This window comes from Pristis pectinata, chromosome 25, assembly GCF_009764475.1.
Source record: "Pristis pectinata isolate sPriPec2 chromosome 25, sPriPec2.1.pri, whole genome shotgun sequence".
Classification (NCBI taxonomy): domain Eukaryota; kingdom Metazoa; phylum Chordata; class Chondrichthyes; order Rhinopristiformes; family Pristidae; genus Pristis; species Pristis pectinata.
The window spans coordinates 20983419-21000608 of NC_067429.1; the positions used below are offsets into that span (position 1 = coordinate 20983419).

The following is a 17190-nucleotide window of genomic DNA, read 5'->3' on the forward strand; positions in this document are numbered from 1 at the left end:
TATTGAGAACCAGAAAGACTAGATTCAGTTCAACTGTACACCTTTTATTTACACTGAAGCAGCACGTAGTCACTATGGATTACATAAATATACAGTGAACCAGCATTTTTGGGGATATGTATGAAAATTAAAACTCAGGACCATAGGCTGATTAACAGATAACTGCATGCATATTTCAGTATCACTACACAAGTCACGAAGAACTGTGAGCCAAACATCTTACACCATGTTGATTTCCCCTGAAAACTCTTGATTATACACATCCTGCTGAAACCTGCCTCTAAATGCTAAAACTTGTAGTTCCAGTTTCTCAGCTAATGACAAAAACTATTGGGGGGCATGTGGCTTTCAGTGCTACACAGCAACGTGAGTGATCACTTCCATACAATGCTGATACAGAAAGGATACTCATCTTCACAAAAAGGAATTAAGATTTCATAAAATGCAGAGGAAGTCCTGAGTTTCTATGAAAATCATAGACATCTGCTAAAATCAATCAAGGCTGTATTAAATGCACTATATCCCACACAGCAAAGTATACTTTGCTATTTATAACCTCAACTATAAATAGCAAAATTGTAAGATCACCCATGCTTCCATGCTTGTTAGGTCTGCAAGAATTCTGGCATTACTACATTATAACAACAATAGAGCTTGCAAATTTCATACAGTATTCATTAAAATAAAATATGAACATCTGTCAGTGTCAAGTACTTGCACACCTACCAACATAATAGTACTACAAAAGAAAGAGGAACAGTGTTACAAGATGGTATAGACATGCCTGGCAGTGTTAATAAATTCAACAGTATATAAAGTATAGAAAAGCCAGTGCCAATATCACAAATACTGCAGATAGAATGAGCATTCCAGCATCTTCAGCTCCAGGAGTAAACCTTCAGTACCAACGAAGAATTATCAATACATGCGAAACATGATAAGGTAAATGGGTTGTGCTGTACTGGTGGCATAATATTTGCTAGTGCTAAGCATTTGTACTTCTCCACACAAAAGAGGTCAATGTTCCAAGTGAAGTATGCAAGGTTGCTACCTCAGGGTAGAGATGGTCACTATGTACACTTAAGGAATGATCTTTCATTTATTGTCCACTACATACATGCATGAATGTTTAGACTTTATTTTGTCTAGGCATAATAGAACTCGGTACATGAAAAATAAAGGATCAAACAAGTTATAACATTTAACTAAAAAAGAGAATTCCTTATGTTGAGGTGACAATTCTTTTTTCAAATAGAGACAAGTGCCCAAAACATACTCTATTTAAAAACCAGCATAACCTGGATCAGCCTAGCTGTTCCATTCAGAATTTGACAGACAAAAAGACACAAGCTTGTAAAAATATTTAAAACAAACCAATCCTTAAACTGTTACAGCAGTTAAGGGGATTCTGGTTTTCATCCAAATTGTTGAGCAATTTTACATATTGCAACCAATTATATTCCCTACATTACTGATTGACATATATGATCAATGCAGCGACAAATTGACTGCAGATGCAAATTAGTTTGGGTCACATTCTTCATGATCAGGTTACACTGCATAATGTCTGCCAGCCTCTTAATATGCAATTGCTTTCATTCAAGATTGAGGACTTCTTAGATCCTATGTGAAAATTAAAGCTCAATGATAGCAAAATTGGGACTGTAAAACTTCTAAACATCTGATCAGCATCAAAGTATTGCACTAGGAAGGCACAGTAATCTCCTGGTGCAGAAAGGAAGATCTGCATTTTTATAGCACCTTTCACAACCTCAGGACCTCCCAAAGCTACACTATTGAACCAACAAATGGTAAACTGGAGTAGGTACTTTGACAGAATCTAGCACACACAAGGCTTACAACTGTAATCGTGACTGGTAATTCAATGGGTGGCTAGTGACCTCTCTGACCAGCAGATGGTACTCCAGCCTCTCCTACAGTACACTTGCATACACAAGGGAAATAATCACTTCCAATACTTAAAAGGGATCTCAAATCCCAATGCACTCATACTTTTTTTTAAGACAAAAGAACAACTCTTCCTTGCACCTGAAGAACACTCGTCTGACTACTTCAGTCTGCTCCGATTTTCTAGCCCAAGGTACAAGGAAGCTGCAAACTACAACAAGAATCACGAGGTAAAATATAAAAATTCCGAAATAAATGTGTCAAACATTATCTGTTTAATTGAAAGTTATCTAAAATCTTTTCTTTAAATAAAGCTGTTAATATGAAAAGTAAAGGCTACAGCTCCCATGTACTTACCTGCTACAACCTTATCAAACATCTCTCTGATTATTCACACAGCACAATTTTAAAGAGGCAAAAAAGTTATAGCCACTGTATTAGTGGCTAGTAAAGCCCAAACATAAGCCATTTCCCATGCTCTGCAAGGATCCAATACAGAATATATTGTCTATCAAAAATAGACTGTAGCCTAATTGCATAGCAAGGATTCATTCTGTTGCATTCATTCCTTGATTTATATTTAGTTTTTATAGTCAAGATGCAATGAAACTGGAAGCACAAGTTTTAGTCACCGTTACATAATGATTCAAAAGAACACGCTCAATGTGCTACACAGGTCAGCTGGCCACAACATAAAATACAAATGCAAAGCATTCACCAAATTCATTCATGATTTTCTTTTTGTTTTCCTTTCTTTGAAATCTGCGACAGGTCATTCAGTTTCATCTGCAAAGCATTTCACAATGGTTGTGTTGGTTCTTTTTTCAGGGCCCTGATTAAGGGCCGTATCAAGTCCAGAAGAACCTTGAATCCAGCATACACACACAAACAGACGTAAAGTGCAATGTTTTTTTTTAGTGTTGGGCAACATCATGCTGCCTGGCAGGAAGCAACACGCAGATCATTTCTCCCAACCATTACAATGTCAAATAGCAATTGAGATCCACCCATCTTAAATTTGCTAATATATATACTTTGGGGGGGAAAATAGATTTCCAGCTTCTCAGATGTAAACAAAATGAAACGTCCAATTTGGTCCCACAGGCAAAAAATGACATGCTGTTGAAAAGTGATGACAATTAACGGTCTCCTGCAACTACCCCTCAATCTAACCTGGATTTCAATCAACCAATGTTACATTAAAAATGATTGGAAACAACAGCAGTTTCACAAGGAGTTGCTGATATTTTCCAATGTGAGAAGCAATTGCTTGCAGCGATTAGTTCAAAATAACTAGGACCATGATGTCTGACAAGTAGGCGGTAATGAGTTGCTGTCTTTCCCACTTGGGAGTGTCTGGCGATGGCCAAAAGGGACCTCAAGGTTTGCTGCTGTCCATCCATCTGCTGTGCTGCTTTAACTGACTGACAATGGCAGCCTTGTGCCTCAATTCCAACAGACAAAGGCCAATATGGCACTAGTGGACCCAGACTGCATTTCAAATTCATGAGAGGTTAGGATAGGCTCAAAGTCCTTCTAGATCTTGGTTTCATTAAAATATCAATCATTGTCCAGATCATTAATTACATTGATCCATATTATAACATTTGCTCAGCCATCATTATTCAAATAATGAAAGGCTGGGCCATGTTTGAGAATAGTCAATCCCTTATAAACCACAGACAATGGACATTTTGGAAATTGTTACAAGATTAGACATAAATACCGAGTGGTATTTAAACAGTTTCAATTAACTTTGTGGGAAGCGTGGAGCTTTAACAAGGTGCATTGGACTAATTGAAATATTTTTGAATTACAGTTTGGATAAGCTAGCAAAAATATCCTGCTTGTGATGCTGACATCATTTATCAGGAACATCTGATCAAATCCAGCCTTGAGAACGTTTCCACAACTTACTCTCTTTCGAAGTCCAGTTGCTGCACTTACCCTGGTGGCTGTCCTGCTCGCCACAGCTTTCATGAAGAACACTGCAACCAGAAATGCTAACCTTTGATAAATACACAGTAACACTATAAAGTTACACAGTGACTAACCCTTGCCCTCACACAGTTGGCACAACAGATGCTATGAGCAGCTCTCTGAGGCATCACAAAATGTTGCACAGTATAAAGGGGAAAAGCTGTAAACTCATAGCCAAGGTCTGGCATAACAAGGGGTTGAAAGGTCTATCTGGAGGTAAGTCAGAAATGAGTGGCAGCATCAGGCATGAGTTTTCATCATTGAGACCAGTACACAATTAATGCAATCAAACAGCAATATTTCATCAGCTTTGTACACCAGCAAAATCCCTCATTCTTTGTATAATAAATAAAAAAAGACAATGTCAACCATCATGGAATGAAGCCTTCAGTTTACAGGACCACAAGCATCCAAGGGTCAAGTACAATCTTGAAGCCAATCCACTCTTCTTAGGAAGTGGGTGGTTCAATAGTCATCTCATCACAGTAACCACAAAGGTGAAACTTGTTGAGATAGAGCAGGAGAAGAAAGGTAGCTCCATTTCATTCAATTGATTTCATCATATATACTAGAAGTAGGCGGAGCTGGTGCTTTGAGTTTCTTCTTCTTACTGGAGCTCATACCAGGAGCACTAGGAAGTCCAAGGTGAGGCTTCTTTTTTTTGCTCTTCTTGGAATCAGAATTGTTGGTACCTTCACATGGAGCAATAGAAACTTGTTAGCAATGTGTTTCATTGTACACAAGGTGATTTTACATTTCCACACACAAAACTTGCAAACCATCTACTGCACTTGAGGTCCAGTAAGCTAGGTCTCATAAGCAACAACAAGCAGACAACATCTAAAGAACTATACTGACACAAAAATTGCAGGTTTTATTGTGGTGACACCACATCTGGAATCAGAATCAGCCTCAGCATTCCTGATGGAAGTGGGAAAAATTGGCCAAAGCACCCACTTCTAATCATTATTATATAAACATGGGAAGGCTGAGATATTAATAGGTTCTATTACGCTGGGAGCTGTCAGAGGTAGCTAACACCTACCAATGTAACAGTTAAGGCAAGACTGCGCAGGCGCGTGATGTAAGTGGGTAGCGCGCGAGCAGTTTAAAAAGACCACCATATCCAGCGGGCAGCATGGAAGCGGGCAGCAGAGTGAGAGGTAGCAGAGTGATTGGGCTTTGGCTCAACGGGTCGAGGCAGGATCCACTTATCTATCATTCTCTTCAGCATCAAGAGGCGGAGGCCACCTGCAACAACACTGGTGAGCAGCTGGTAAGTAAAGGTAAGGTTTACTGTTATTATAAAGTTTTAAGTAGACTACAGCTAAGTAGGGAGAAAATAGTTCAGATGGAGGGCAAGCTGATGTGCTGCAGCTGCATGATGTGGGAGCTAGTGGACCCTGCTGGGGTGCACAGTGACCACATCTGCAGTAAGTGCATGAGGCTGGAGGAACTTTGGCTCAGAATTGATGAGCTGGAGTCGCAGCTTCAAACACTGTGGAGCATCAGGGAGGGAGAGAGATATGTAGATGCTGTGCATCGGGAGGCAGTCACCCCACTTAGAGCAGGTACTTATAGGGTCCAGGAGACAGAGAGATGGGTGACTGTCAGGGGAGAGAAAGAGAAGGGGAACAGGCAGACAGCACAGAGGACCCCGGGGGCTGTTCCCCTCAATAACAGGTATTCCACTTTGGATGCTGTTGAGGGGGATGACCTACAGGGATCAAGCAGCAGAAGCCAGGTCTCTGGCACTACAACTGGTCCTGCTGCTCAGAAGGGAAGGGAGAAGAGCAGGGCAATAATGATAGGGGACTCAATAGCCAGGGGAACAGACAGGAGGTTCCGTAGACGTGAGCGAGAATCCCGGATGATATGTTGCCTCCCAGGTGCCATGGTCCAGGATGTCTCTGATTGGGTCCACAGCATTCTCGAGCAGGAGGGAAAGCAGCCAGAAGTCGTGGTACATGTTGGTACCAACGACATAGGTAGAAAGAGGGATGAGGTCCTGCAGAGTGAGTTCAGGGAGCTAGGCAGAAGGCTGAAGAACAGGACCTCAAGGGTAGCAATCTCAGGATTGCTGCCAGTGCCACGTGATAGTGAAGGTAGGAATAGGAGGAGATGGCAGATGAATGCGTGGCTGAGGTTTTTGGATCTTAGATTTTAGGTTTTAGATTTTTGGATCTTTGGGATCTCTTCTGGGGAAGGTGGGACCTGTACAGAATGGATGGTTTACACCTAAACTTGAGGGGGACCAATATCCTTGCAGGCAGGTTTGCTAGCGTGGTTTGGGAGGGTTTAAACTAGTTTGCGAGGGTGATGGGAACCAGAGGGGTAGGTCAGTGCAAGAAGTGAATGTAGTAAAGTCAGATCTAACATATGGAGCGGCTTTGAGGAAAGAGAAGCAGAGTATAGGGTATAAAAGTAGAAAGGTGGATGGGCTAAAGTTAATTTACTTAAATGCAAGAAGTATCAGGAATAAGGGTGATGAGCTGAGAGCTTGGATAAATACATGGAACTATGATATTGTGGCTCTTGCAGAGACTTGGCTGTCACCAGGGCAGGAATGGATACTGAATATTCCTGGATTTCAGTGTTTTAAAAGGGATGGGGCGGGGGAGAGAAGAGGAGGAGGGGTGGCGTTAGTGGTCAGGGATACTATTACAGCTGCTGAAAGGGTGGATAATGTAGAAGGATCCTCTCTAGAGTCAGTATGGATGGAAGTTAGGAACAGGAAAGGAGCAGTTACTCTACTGGGAGTATTCTATAGGCCCCCTGGTAGCAGCAAGGATACTGAGGAGCAGATTGGAAGGCAGATTTTGGAAAGATGCAAGAATAACAGGGTTGTTATCATGGGAGACTTCAACTTCCCAAATATTGATTGGCACCTGCTTAGTACCAAAGGTTTAGACGGGGCAGAGTTTGTTAGGTGTGTCCAGGGCGGATTCCTGTCACAGTATGTTGACAGGGTGACTAGAGGGAATGCCATATTAGATCTAGTATTAGGTAATGAACCGGGTCAGGTGACAGATCTCTCAGTGGGTGAGCATTTGGGGGATAGTGACCACCGCTCCCTAACCTTCAGCATTGTCATGGACAGGGATAGAAGCAAAAAGAACAGGAAGATATTTAATTGGGGAAGGGCAAATTATGAGGCTATAAGCCTAGAACTTGCGTGTGTGAATTGGGATGACATTTTTGAAGGGAAATGTACTATGGAGATGTGGTCGTCCTTCAGGGATCTCTTGCAGGATGTTAGGGATAAATTTGTCCTGGTGAGGCAGAGAAGGAATGGCAGGGTGAAGGAACCATGGGTGACAAGAGAGGTGGAACAACTAGTTAGGAGGAAGAAAGCAGCATACATAAGGTTTAGGCAGCAAGGATCAGATAGGTCTCTTGAGGAATATAGGGTAGCAAGGAAGGAACTTAAGAAGGGGCTGAGGAGAGCAAGAAGGGGACATGAAAAGGTCTTGGCGAGTAGGGTTAAGGAAAATCCCAAGGCTTTTTTCACTTATGTGAAGAGCAGAAGGATGACGAGAGTGAAGGTAGGACCAATTAGAGACAAAGGTGGAAGATGTGCCTGTAAGCTGTGGAAGTGGGTGAGGTCCTCAATGAATACTTCTGTTCAGTATTCACCAAGGAGAGGGGTCTTGATGACGCTGAGGACAGTCTTGGTAAGGTTAATGTTCTGGAGCATGTAGATATCAAGAGGGAGGATGTGGTGGAGCTGTTAGAAAATATTAGGTCAGATAAGTCCCTGGGGCCTGACGGAATATTCCCCAGGCTGCTCCGCGAGGCGAGGGAGGAGATTGCTGAACCATTGGCTACGATCTTTGAGTCCTTGTTGTCCATGGGAATGGTACCGGAGGATTGGAGGGTGGCAAAGGTTGTCTCCTTATTCAAAAAAAGGTAGTAGGGATAGTCCAGGGAATTATAGACCAGTGAGCCTTACGTCTGTGGTGGGCAAGCTGTTGGAAAGGATTCTTAGAGATAGGATCTAAGGGCATTTAGAGAATCCTGGTCTGATCAGGGACAGCCAGCATAGCGTTTGTGAAGGGCAGATCATGTCTCACAAGCCTGATAGGGTTCTTCGAGGAGGTGACCAGGCAGATTGATGAGGGTAGTGCAGTAGATGTGGTCTACATGGATTTTAGTAAGGCATTTGACAAGGTTCCACATGGTAGGCTTCTCCAGAAGGTCAGAGGGCATGGGATCCAGGGAGGCTTGGCCGTGTGGATTCAGAATTGGCTCGTCTATAAAAACCAGAGGGTTGTGGTGGAGGGAGTGCATTCAGATTGGAGGGCTGTGACTTGCGGTGTCCCACAAGGATCGGTTCTGGGACTTCTGCTTTCTGTGATTATTATTAATGACTTGGATGAGTGGGTAGAAGGGTGGGCTGGCAAGTTTGCAGACAACACAAAGGTTGGTGGTGTTGTGGATAGTGTGGAGGACTGTCGAAGATTGCAGAGGGACATTGATAGGATGCAGAGCTGGGCTGACAAGTGGCAGATGGAGTTTAATTCCGGAGAAGTGTGAGGTGGTACACTTTGGAAGGACAAACTCCAAGGCAGAGTACAAAGTTAATGGCAGGATTCTGGGTAGTGTGGAGGAGCAGAAGGATCTGGGGGTCCATATCCACGGATCCTTGAAAGTTGCCTCACAGGTGGATAGGGTAGTTAAGAAAGCTAATGGGATGTTAGCATTCATAAGTCGTGGGATCAAGTTTAAGAGCCGCGAGGTAATGATGTAGCCCTACAAAACTCTGGTTAGACCACAGTTAGAGTACTTGGTCCAGTTGTGATCGCCTCATTACAGGAAGGATGTGGAAGCGTTGGAAAGGGTGCAGAGGAGATTTACCAGGAATGCTGCCTGGTTTAGAGAGTATACATTATGAGGAGAGACTAAGGGAGCTACGGCTTTACTCTTTGGAGAGCAGGAGGATGAGGGGAGACATGATAGAGGGATACAAAATATTAAGAGGAATAGATAGAGTGGACAGGCAGCGCCTCTTTCCCAGGGCACCAATGCTCAATACAAGAGGGCATGGCTTTAAAGTAATGGGTGGCAAGTTCAAGGGAGATATCAGAGGGAGGTTTCTTTACCCAGAGAGTGGTTGGGGCATGGAATGCGCTGCCTGGGGTGGTGGTGGTGGAGGCAGGTACATTGGTCAGATTCAAGAGATTACTAGATAGGCATATGGAGGAATTTAAAATAGAGGGATATGTGGGAGGAAGGGGTTAGATAGTCTTAGGCAGGGTTTAAAGGTCGGCACAACATTGTGGGCCGGTGCTGTACTGTGCTATGATTCTATGATCTATGAAATTTGTAAGAATCTATGAAATTTGTAAGAATACGTTAAAAGTGTTTTGGATGTGTCTTAGGGTTTTAATATCATTGCTGAATTGGAGCAAAGTTGTAAAGATTGTTAAAGCAAAATCAACACGGCATAAGGTAAATGCTAACTGCAAAGAATGGCTAAAACAGAATTTTGATTAAAACTTACAGATTGTAAACGTCAGGGCACTAATATGGACAATGGCGTTATGCTGGAAAGAGACATAGCTCAGAACAAAACAAGTATGTTAAATCTACTTAAACTAAGTTAACAGAGTAAGGTACTTGAAATAAGTTAGGGTGAAACACTGATTTAAGAAGAAACAAAGACAGTGTTAAAATATCCAAAGAGCCAAGTTGTTGAAGCAGCTGGTATTTGTGACAGAATATGAGACACTTAGTCTGAGGGTCCCACTCATGGTAATGTTCACCTTGTGAGAGCACAAAGATGATAACGAATAGTAACGCAAGAAGAAACGGGAAACAAGAAAAACAAAAGGGTCATGAATAAAGCATAAAAAAGTACTTTTGAAATGACCAGGCACAACATAGTTCAGGAAGCTATTAATTTGCATGTGAGATCAAAGAGGAAAGGGATATAAAAGCATGGAGTTGGCCATCACCAGATGGTAGATGGTTTGAAGTCAACAGGGCAGTGTAAGTGGAGAAAAAAAAGAGCTCTTTTCAGTCACTCAGAAGGGAAGCCTTCGAGGAATACATTGTGACTATTGTCTTTGTTAAGTATTACTGCTTTTACTGGATGCAAACTCTGTAATAAATCAGTTGTGCTTATAAGCCATCGAGCTGTCCTGTGGTTTGCTATATTCACAAACAATTCTCCTGAGTTGGTTGAAACTGAATTTTGAAAGTGCTGCAAAACTATAAACTGGCAAACCTTACATAGGGTGGCGTTTCACTGGAATGAACTCCCCAGCGAGAACTTGCTGAACAAATCTGGCCCTTACCTGGTTGGCAGAGCTTTCAGACTGGAAACAGTGAGCCCTGCCCACAAAAATGAATTGACAGCCTGCTAAATCATGTTCCTGGGCTTACTGGCAATCAAGAATGTTAAATTCACAAAGATTCATCAGCTACTGCAAATTAATCATGGTATTTGAAAATGGTTAAAAAATTTGAAAAATTAAAACACAGAAACACCAGAAAACAATTAAAAACAATTCAATACATTTTTAACAATTAAGTAAAAAAATGTAAATTACCTAACGCTTAACCTCTCTGCCTGGTAGCTGTTCCTCCTGTTAAGTGAAATGAGTGGAGTATAGCTGAACCTGCATCATGCCTAACCTGGTACAATTCAGCAGACAGATTTCCCAGTGTTAATTGCTGGAGACTGCAGGTGATTGGCAACATCAGAGCACAGCCAAAAAGATCGTAGTTAATATCGTTCAGGTAATTGACATTTGTGCACAATTACATGGGAGCTCTGAACTTCCTGACAGTTACATGGGGAAATGCAACTCCACGTGGAACCCATGGTATTTTCAGAAAAGTCAGGGGCAATCACTCGGGCAAGTTACCAGAGGGGCAGTCATCACTTATGAAATCACATCCCTCAGCTGGATCTGAATCTTAAAAGGCATGAAAATAGAAAACAGAAAAAAAAATGACTGCACCAGCTTTACTAATTTGAAACAAATACCAGCATCTTGGACAATATTCCAAAGTGAGTACCTCCAAATGATGCATCTGTGGTCTGTTGGTGTTAGTCCGGCGCCACCAACCATTAACAGCAAAAAGAGCACTCACTTGCTTTGGAAGATGCTGAGTCAGAAGGTGAAATATCTGATGTGCCATCCCACTGTAGTCGGCTCATGAAGCTCTGGCTCTCCGAGGCATCGTAACTCTCGTTTTCTACAGTTACTTCAGATTCCGGAAGGGATCTGTAATGAGGCAAAAGACAGTCTGAACAACAGCACTGTGCTGTAATTATTACTATACTACTTGGGTCTAGTCATAAAACAATAATGGAGCATACGGAGAAATTTATCTGTTAATTGATTAACACGCACACCGCAGCAGCACAAGCTTCCTTCTTTGAAATGGTCTGTGCTGCTGCATTGAGAACCGAGCACCTTGAGATGACAGAACCAGCAGGGCCTGGAGCTCCTTCACTTAAACAAATCTACTTATGAATAAGAAAAAGTCATCAGAATCAATAATGTCATAAAGCACAGAAAAAGGCCCTTCAGCCCACTTAGTCTGTGCATTAAGCACCCATTTATACTAATCCTATTTTATTCTCCCCACATTCCCATCAACTCTGCCCAGATTGTATCACTCACCTACACACTAGAGGCAAATAATAGACCAACCAGGTCTTGGGGATATGGGAGGAAACCAGAGCACTAACTGTCATTGTGCCCAATAAATCTGCCCTTTTAATATTTTCATTACCATTTTTAAATGCCCTTCCTTACATTAATCCAGAATCTTTTCTCTGAATGGACACGTCTCATGAATCCACTTCTGTGGTCTGCTTCAATGGCTTCCTTCACAAACCCATTATCCTCACTTATTTATACTACAGCGTTAGTAATTGTTTCAGGACTTCCCTTCTTAAGAGGAACCTGACCCAGAATAAGTACTGCAAGAAGAAACTACTTAATGCAAACAATTTTCACAAAGCATCAGTGCCCATGTGCACAACATATGCTGCCCATCTCAGATCATACGTTCTTCACAATTAAGTTGGCCAATCAACATTTGTTCACCTTTTGCTGGTGGGTAGAAAGGAGATCATGCTGAATTTTACTGAGAGCAAGCAAAGTTAAAGTTGAAGCATGGAGTTGTGTTGATGCACATACATGATGTGGTGCCCTATTTGAGCTGCTTGGTTTTAATTGGGATGTCTTACCTGTCAAAGAAACTGCCTGATCAAATACATTCACTGTAACTGTATCAATTCTACTTCCTCACACAATAGAACTTACACTGAAGATCCGAGGAGGTAGACCCGTACAGATCGTCGCTGCTCATCTGTGTGCTGAGGGCACCGCAATGATCTACAAAAATAGTCAATCTGTGATTAAACAGGAACATACTAAGTACTGTACACATACATCTGTCTGCTTATGGAGTGTTCACTTCCAACCATACACAGGAGTCGATCCAGATACAGCCCATCTCATGCATCATCGTGCTCACAACACAGAAACACAGGCAATTCAGTCCAACATGTCCATGCTGCTGTTTATGTCCTCACTAAATGAACTACAAATGTTGGGTACTCTAGAATCTTCTGTGAATTTTAAAACATCCTTTTTGTTTTTCTCCACATGTACAGTAACCAATATTGTATTATGAGAAATTTTCATCTGATTTAATAATCTATTGACCTATTACCAAAAGCTGCTGGTTGCTCCACAAAATATGAATTAAGACTTCTTAGACTCTGACATAACCTGTATTTAATATATTGCTGACTATTCTACAAAAAAAATGTTAATACCTTCACCCATGAAATGATACAGTACAGAGGGAATCATTTGGTAATGTGCAGTTTGGTATTAAGTTCTACTCCCTTACTCATTTCACATAGAACCATGAGTTTTTCTCTTCAAGCATTTTCCCTTTGGAGATTATAATTGAATCAGCTTCTTCCATTCTTGCAGGCAACACATTCATGATAACAACTCACTGTAATCTTATTCCTTGTCACATCTCCGATTCTTCAATCTGCATCCTACTGTTTACTTACTCTATCTAAAATGCTCTTTAATTTGAATTTTCTTATTAAATCTCTCTAAAACCATCTCTGCTAGAATAACCCCAGCTTTTCCAGTACTCTAAAGACCCTCAATCCCCGGTACTATTCGGTAAATCATTCTTTCCAGAACTTTGGCATCCTCCCTAAAATGTAATGCAAGGAATTGACATAATATTCCAACTGAGGCCTATTCAGTTGGGTCTCCAAGTTGGAGACACAACAGACTGCAGTAATCTGGAGCAGAAAACAAACTGCAGGAAGAACTCAGCGGGTTATAGTTTGTTTTTTGCTTTTAAAGTTACTTTTTTTTTTCTGTACCATGCTTTTACTTAGAAAGACTTTTTGAATAGCCTCATTTTGTCCTATTTCTCCAAAGACGTGTGCAGCTACCAGCAACTCCTTTAAAATTGTACCATTTAGTTCAGATTGTCTTAATTTTCCTACCAATATGCATCACTTCCGACTTCACCAAATTAAATTTCATTTGCTATGTTACTGGCCATTTTGCAATTGTCCACACCCTCACTGAAGTTTATTGCTAAACTTTTTTCATACACTTTGTCCCTCTTTATCTTTTTTAGATTCCTACCATATCTTCACTGATCAGCTACAGTAAAGACCTTGCATTTGTCAGCAGTGAAAACAATGTTCAATACTAAACTCAAAGTCCACAGATAATGCTTGACCCACTGAGTTCCTCCAGCAGTTTGTATTTTCCTTGAGGAAAACTGACTACAAAATCCTTACAATCTTGGTAGCTTGGACATCCCCTTTTCTGACAATGATTGTGATCAAATGTCAGTTCTAAGGGACCGCAGGCATACAGCAGATGGCATTAACAAATACTTTAAAAAAAAATTCTACTTAATAAATTTAAAATCCAAGTACGATGTATTGCATGTTGGGAGAGCAAATTTAAAGGGTAAGTATACAATAGAAGGCAGGACCCTTAGGAGCACTGATGTACAGAGGGATCTTGGCATCCAAGTCCAGAGCTCCCTAAAAGTGGCAACAAAGTAGATAAGGTGGCAAAGAAGGTATATGGTATGCCTGACTTCATGGATCGGGGCATTGAGTAAAAGAGTCAGGAAGTCATGTTGCAGCTGTATACAACTTTGGTTAGGCTGCATTTGGAGTACTGTGTGCAGCTCTGGTTGCCCCATTACAGGAAGGATGAGGCGGCTTTGGAGAGGGTGCAGAAGTTGTTCACCAGGATACTGCCTGGATTAAAGAGTATCAGCTATAAGGAGGGGTTGGACAAACATAGATGGTTTTCTCTGGATCATTAGAGACCATAAGACATAGGAGCAGAATTAAGCCATTCAGCCCATTGAGTCTGCTCCATCATTCAATCATAGCTGATTTAGTTTTCCCCTCAACCCCATTCTCCTGCCTTCTCCCCGTAACTTTTGACACCCTTACAAATCAAGAACCTATCAACCCCCCGCTTTAAATCTACCCAATGACTTGGCCTCCACAGCCGTCTGTGGCAATGAATTCCACAGAATCACCACCCGCTGGCTCAAGAAATTCCTTCTGAGGCTGTGCCCTCTGGTCCTAGACTCTCCCACTACTGGAAACATCCTCTCCACGTCCACTCTATCCAGGCCTTTCAATATTCGGGAGGTTTCAATGCAATCCCCCCTCATCCTTCCACTCCAGCAAATACAGGCCCAGAGCCATCAAACACTCCTCATATGTTAACCCTTTCATTCCTGAGATCATTCTCGTAAACCTCCTCTGGACCCTCTCCAGTGCCAGCAAACGTGGGGCCCAAAACTGCTCACAATACTCCAAATATGGTCTAACCAATGCCTTATAAAGCCTCAGCACTACATCCTTGCTTTTATATTCCAGTCCCCTTGAAATGAATGCTATCATTGCATTTGCCTTCCTTACTGCTGACTCAACCTGCAAGTTAATCTTTAGGGAATCCTGCACTACGACTCCCAAGTCCCTTTGCACCTCCAATTTTTGAATTCTCTCCCCATTTGGAAAATAGTCTTCGCCTTTATTCCTTCCGCCAAAGTGCATGACTGTACACTTCCCTACGCTGGAGGCTAAAGGGACACATGATAGAGGTTTATAAAATTATGAGAGGCCGAGATAGATAGAATTCCAGGGTAGGAATGTCAAAATACTAAAGGACATAGCTTTAAAGGTGATGGGGGAAAAGTTTAAAGGAGATGTGCGGGATAACATTTTTTTTTAAACAGAGTGGTAGATGCCTGGAATGCACTGCCAGGTGTGGTGGTGGAAGCAGACACGATAGTAGCGTTTAAGAGGCATTTAGACAGGCACATGAATATGGAGGGATATGGATCATGTGCAGGCAGATAGGTTGTTTAATTTGGTATCGTGGTTGACACAGACATCGTGGGCCAAAGGCCTTGCACCTGTACTGTAGAGTTCTATGTTCCAAAATCCTGCTAAAATATTTATCTGAAGAATTGAAACATAGATTTTTTTCTTAAACATCAGTGATGTTACTAAGCAGTAATGATAACTTTGTATAGCATTAAAAACTCATCTAGACCACATGTACTAAAATAACATTTGCTTCAGAAATGCTATGATATTCCCTGATTTTCCTGTGAATAGTTACCGTGGACAATGTTAATACAGAATTGAGTTTACAGTCAGACCAGTCTTGATCTTATTTAAATGGTGAAGCAGGCCCACTCCCGCTCCCAAGTAGTACATGTGTTTGTTTGCCATTCATCAGCCCATGCCTGCATGTTGTCTGGGTCTCGTTGCCTGAAGGCAAGTGCTGCTTCACTCCCTGCAATGTTGCCAGTGGAATTGTCTGCAACCATTAGCAAACATCCACGTTTCTGACCTTATGATGGAAGGTGATAGATGAATCAAATGAATTTTGCTGGGCCTTGTACACTCTTCTGGCATCACTGCAACAATGCTTCCACCTTCCCTTTTGCAAAATAAAACCAGTCACTGGTACTTTTCTTCCATTGACCAAGATTGTGATGAGGGTTGAAGCCAGGTGGTCCTGGCAAAACCCAAAATGGTTATGGGTGAGCAGATTATTTGAGAGTATTTGCCACTTGACAGCACTATTGACAATATATTCCATCACTTTGATGATGATTGAGAGAATTGGCAATTAGCCTGATTGGATTTGTCCTGCTTTTTGTGAACATGACAAACTTGAGCAATTTTCTGTTGGGTAATTGCCAGTACCATAACTGTGACAGAATAGTTTGGCTAGAGGCATGCTAGTTCTGAAGTGCAAGTCTTCAGTCCTATATCAAGGACATTATCTGTTTCTAAAGCCTTCGGCACATGCAGTGCTTTAACACATTTTTTGATATCGCGTGGAGTGAATCAAACTGGCTTCTGTGATGGTGATCTCAAGCCAAGATGCATCATCTCTGCACTTTGAGCTGTAAAGTTGCTGTCAACTATCATCTGGGATGGGTTCCCAGGTCCCAAAGTATTCCAAAGGAGGCATTGCTGTCAATCAGCCATTATCACAATTCCAAAGTCAGGGTAATAATTTTTCAAGTTTTAGTGAGTCTATTTACAAATTCCCTTCCTTTTTGCCTCCTAATAAAGAGCATATTCTATTCCCAAATCATCTCTTTTTTGCAGGAGCCCATTTTTCAATTACTGTTTAACCAACTAATTTTTGATTCTGATCCTGGTCTTACCCCTTTTATATCCCCTAGTTTGATATATTTTGCACTTGACCATCTTTCCTCTTTTTCCAAAATGAATCTAAACCTGATATTATGATGGCTGCGCTTCAAATGCTTTCCATCTGAAACCAAGTTCACCTTCCACCTGAAACCAAGTTCACTTTCCACAAACAGATCCAGCATTTCTTCCATCCTACTGGGCTGGAAATACATCGATCATGAAAGATTTCACAAACATATTTAGGTATTCTTCCCTTTCTTTGTCCTTAACACTATTATGTAAACTGCACTAGAATAAAGAATGCCCCCTCCATCACTTTTCAATGATTCTTGCAACTTTCTGCAATATGCCTGCAAATTTATTCCTCGGCTCCCCATTATTTCTCTACTTATTTTATATATCCTGTCATGTAACATTTTCTCCATTGTTTAGTCGGTTCTAATCAAATAGTTACCATATCAACTACGTCAACCCTTTGTTTAACGATGATACTTTATTTGATGAATACTGCAAACCCCCCCCCCCCCCCCCCCCCCCCCCACTTCTGTTCCTTCCCCATCCTTCCTAAGTATCTTGTATCCAGG

The 17190-nt window shown here is 41.6% G+C and overlaps 1 protein-coding gene across 4 annotated transcripts in view; it reads right to left on the reverse strand.

Moving 5' to 3' along the window:
• Positions 1–28: 28 nt before the first annotated feature.
• Positions 29–17190, reverse strand: part of atxn7l3a (ataxin 7 like 3a) — a 52514-nt gene continuing 35352 nt past the window's right edge. For all 4 annotated transcript variants that reach the window (XM_052038727.1, XM_052038730.1, XM_052038726.1 and 1 more), the window contains 3 exons: positions 12174–12245; positions 10990–11123; positions 29–4580 (listed from right to left, as the gene is read on the reverse strand). In XM_052038727.1, the coding sequence (XP_051894687.1) occupies positions 4435–4580; positions 10990–11123; positions 12174–12245 (352 nt within the window). In that variant the 3' untranslated portion in view covers positions 29–4434. The remainder of the gene's footprint in view (positions 4581–10989; positions 11124–12173; positions 12246–17190) is intronic.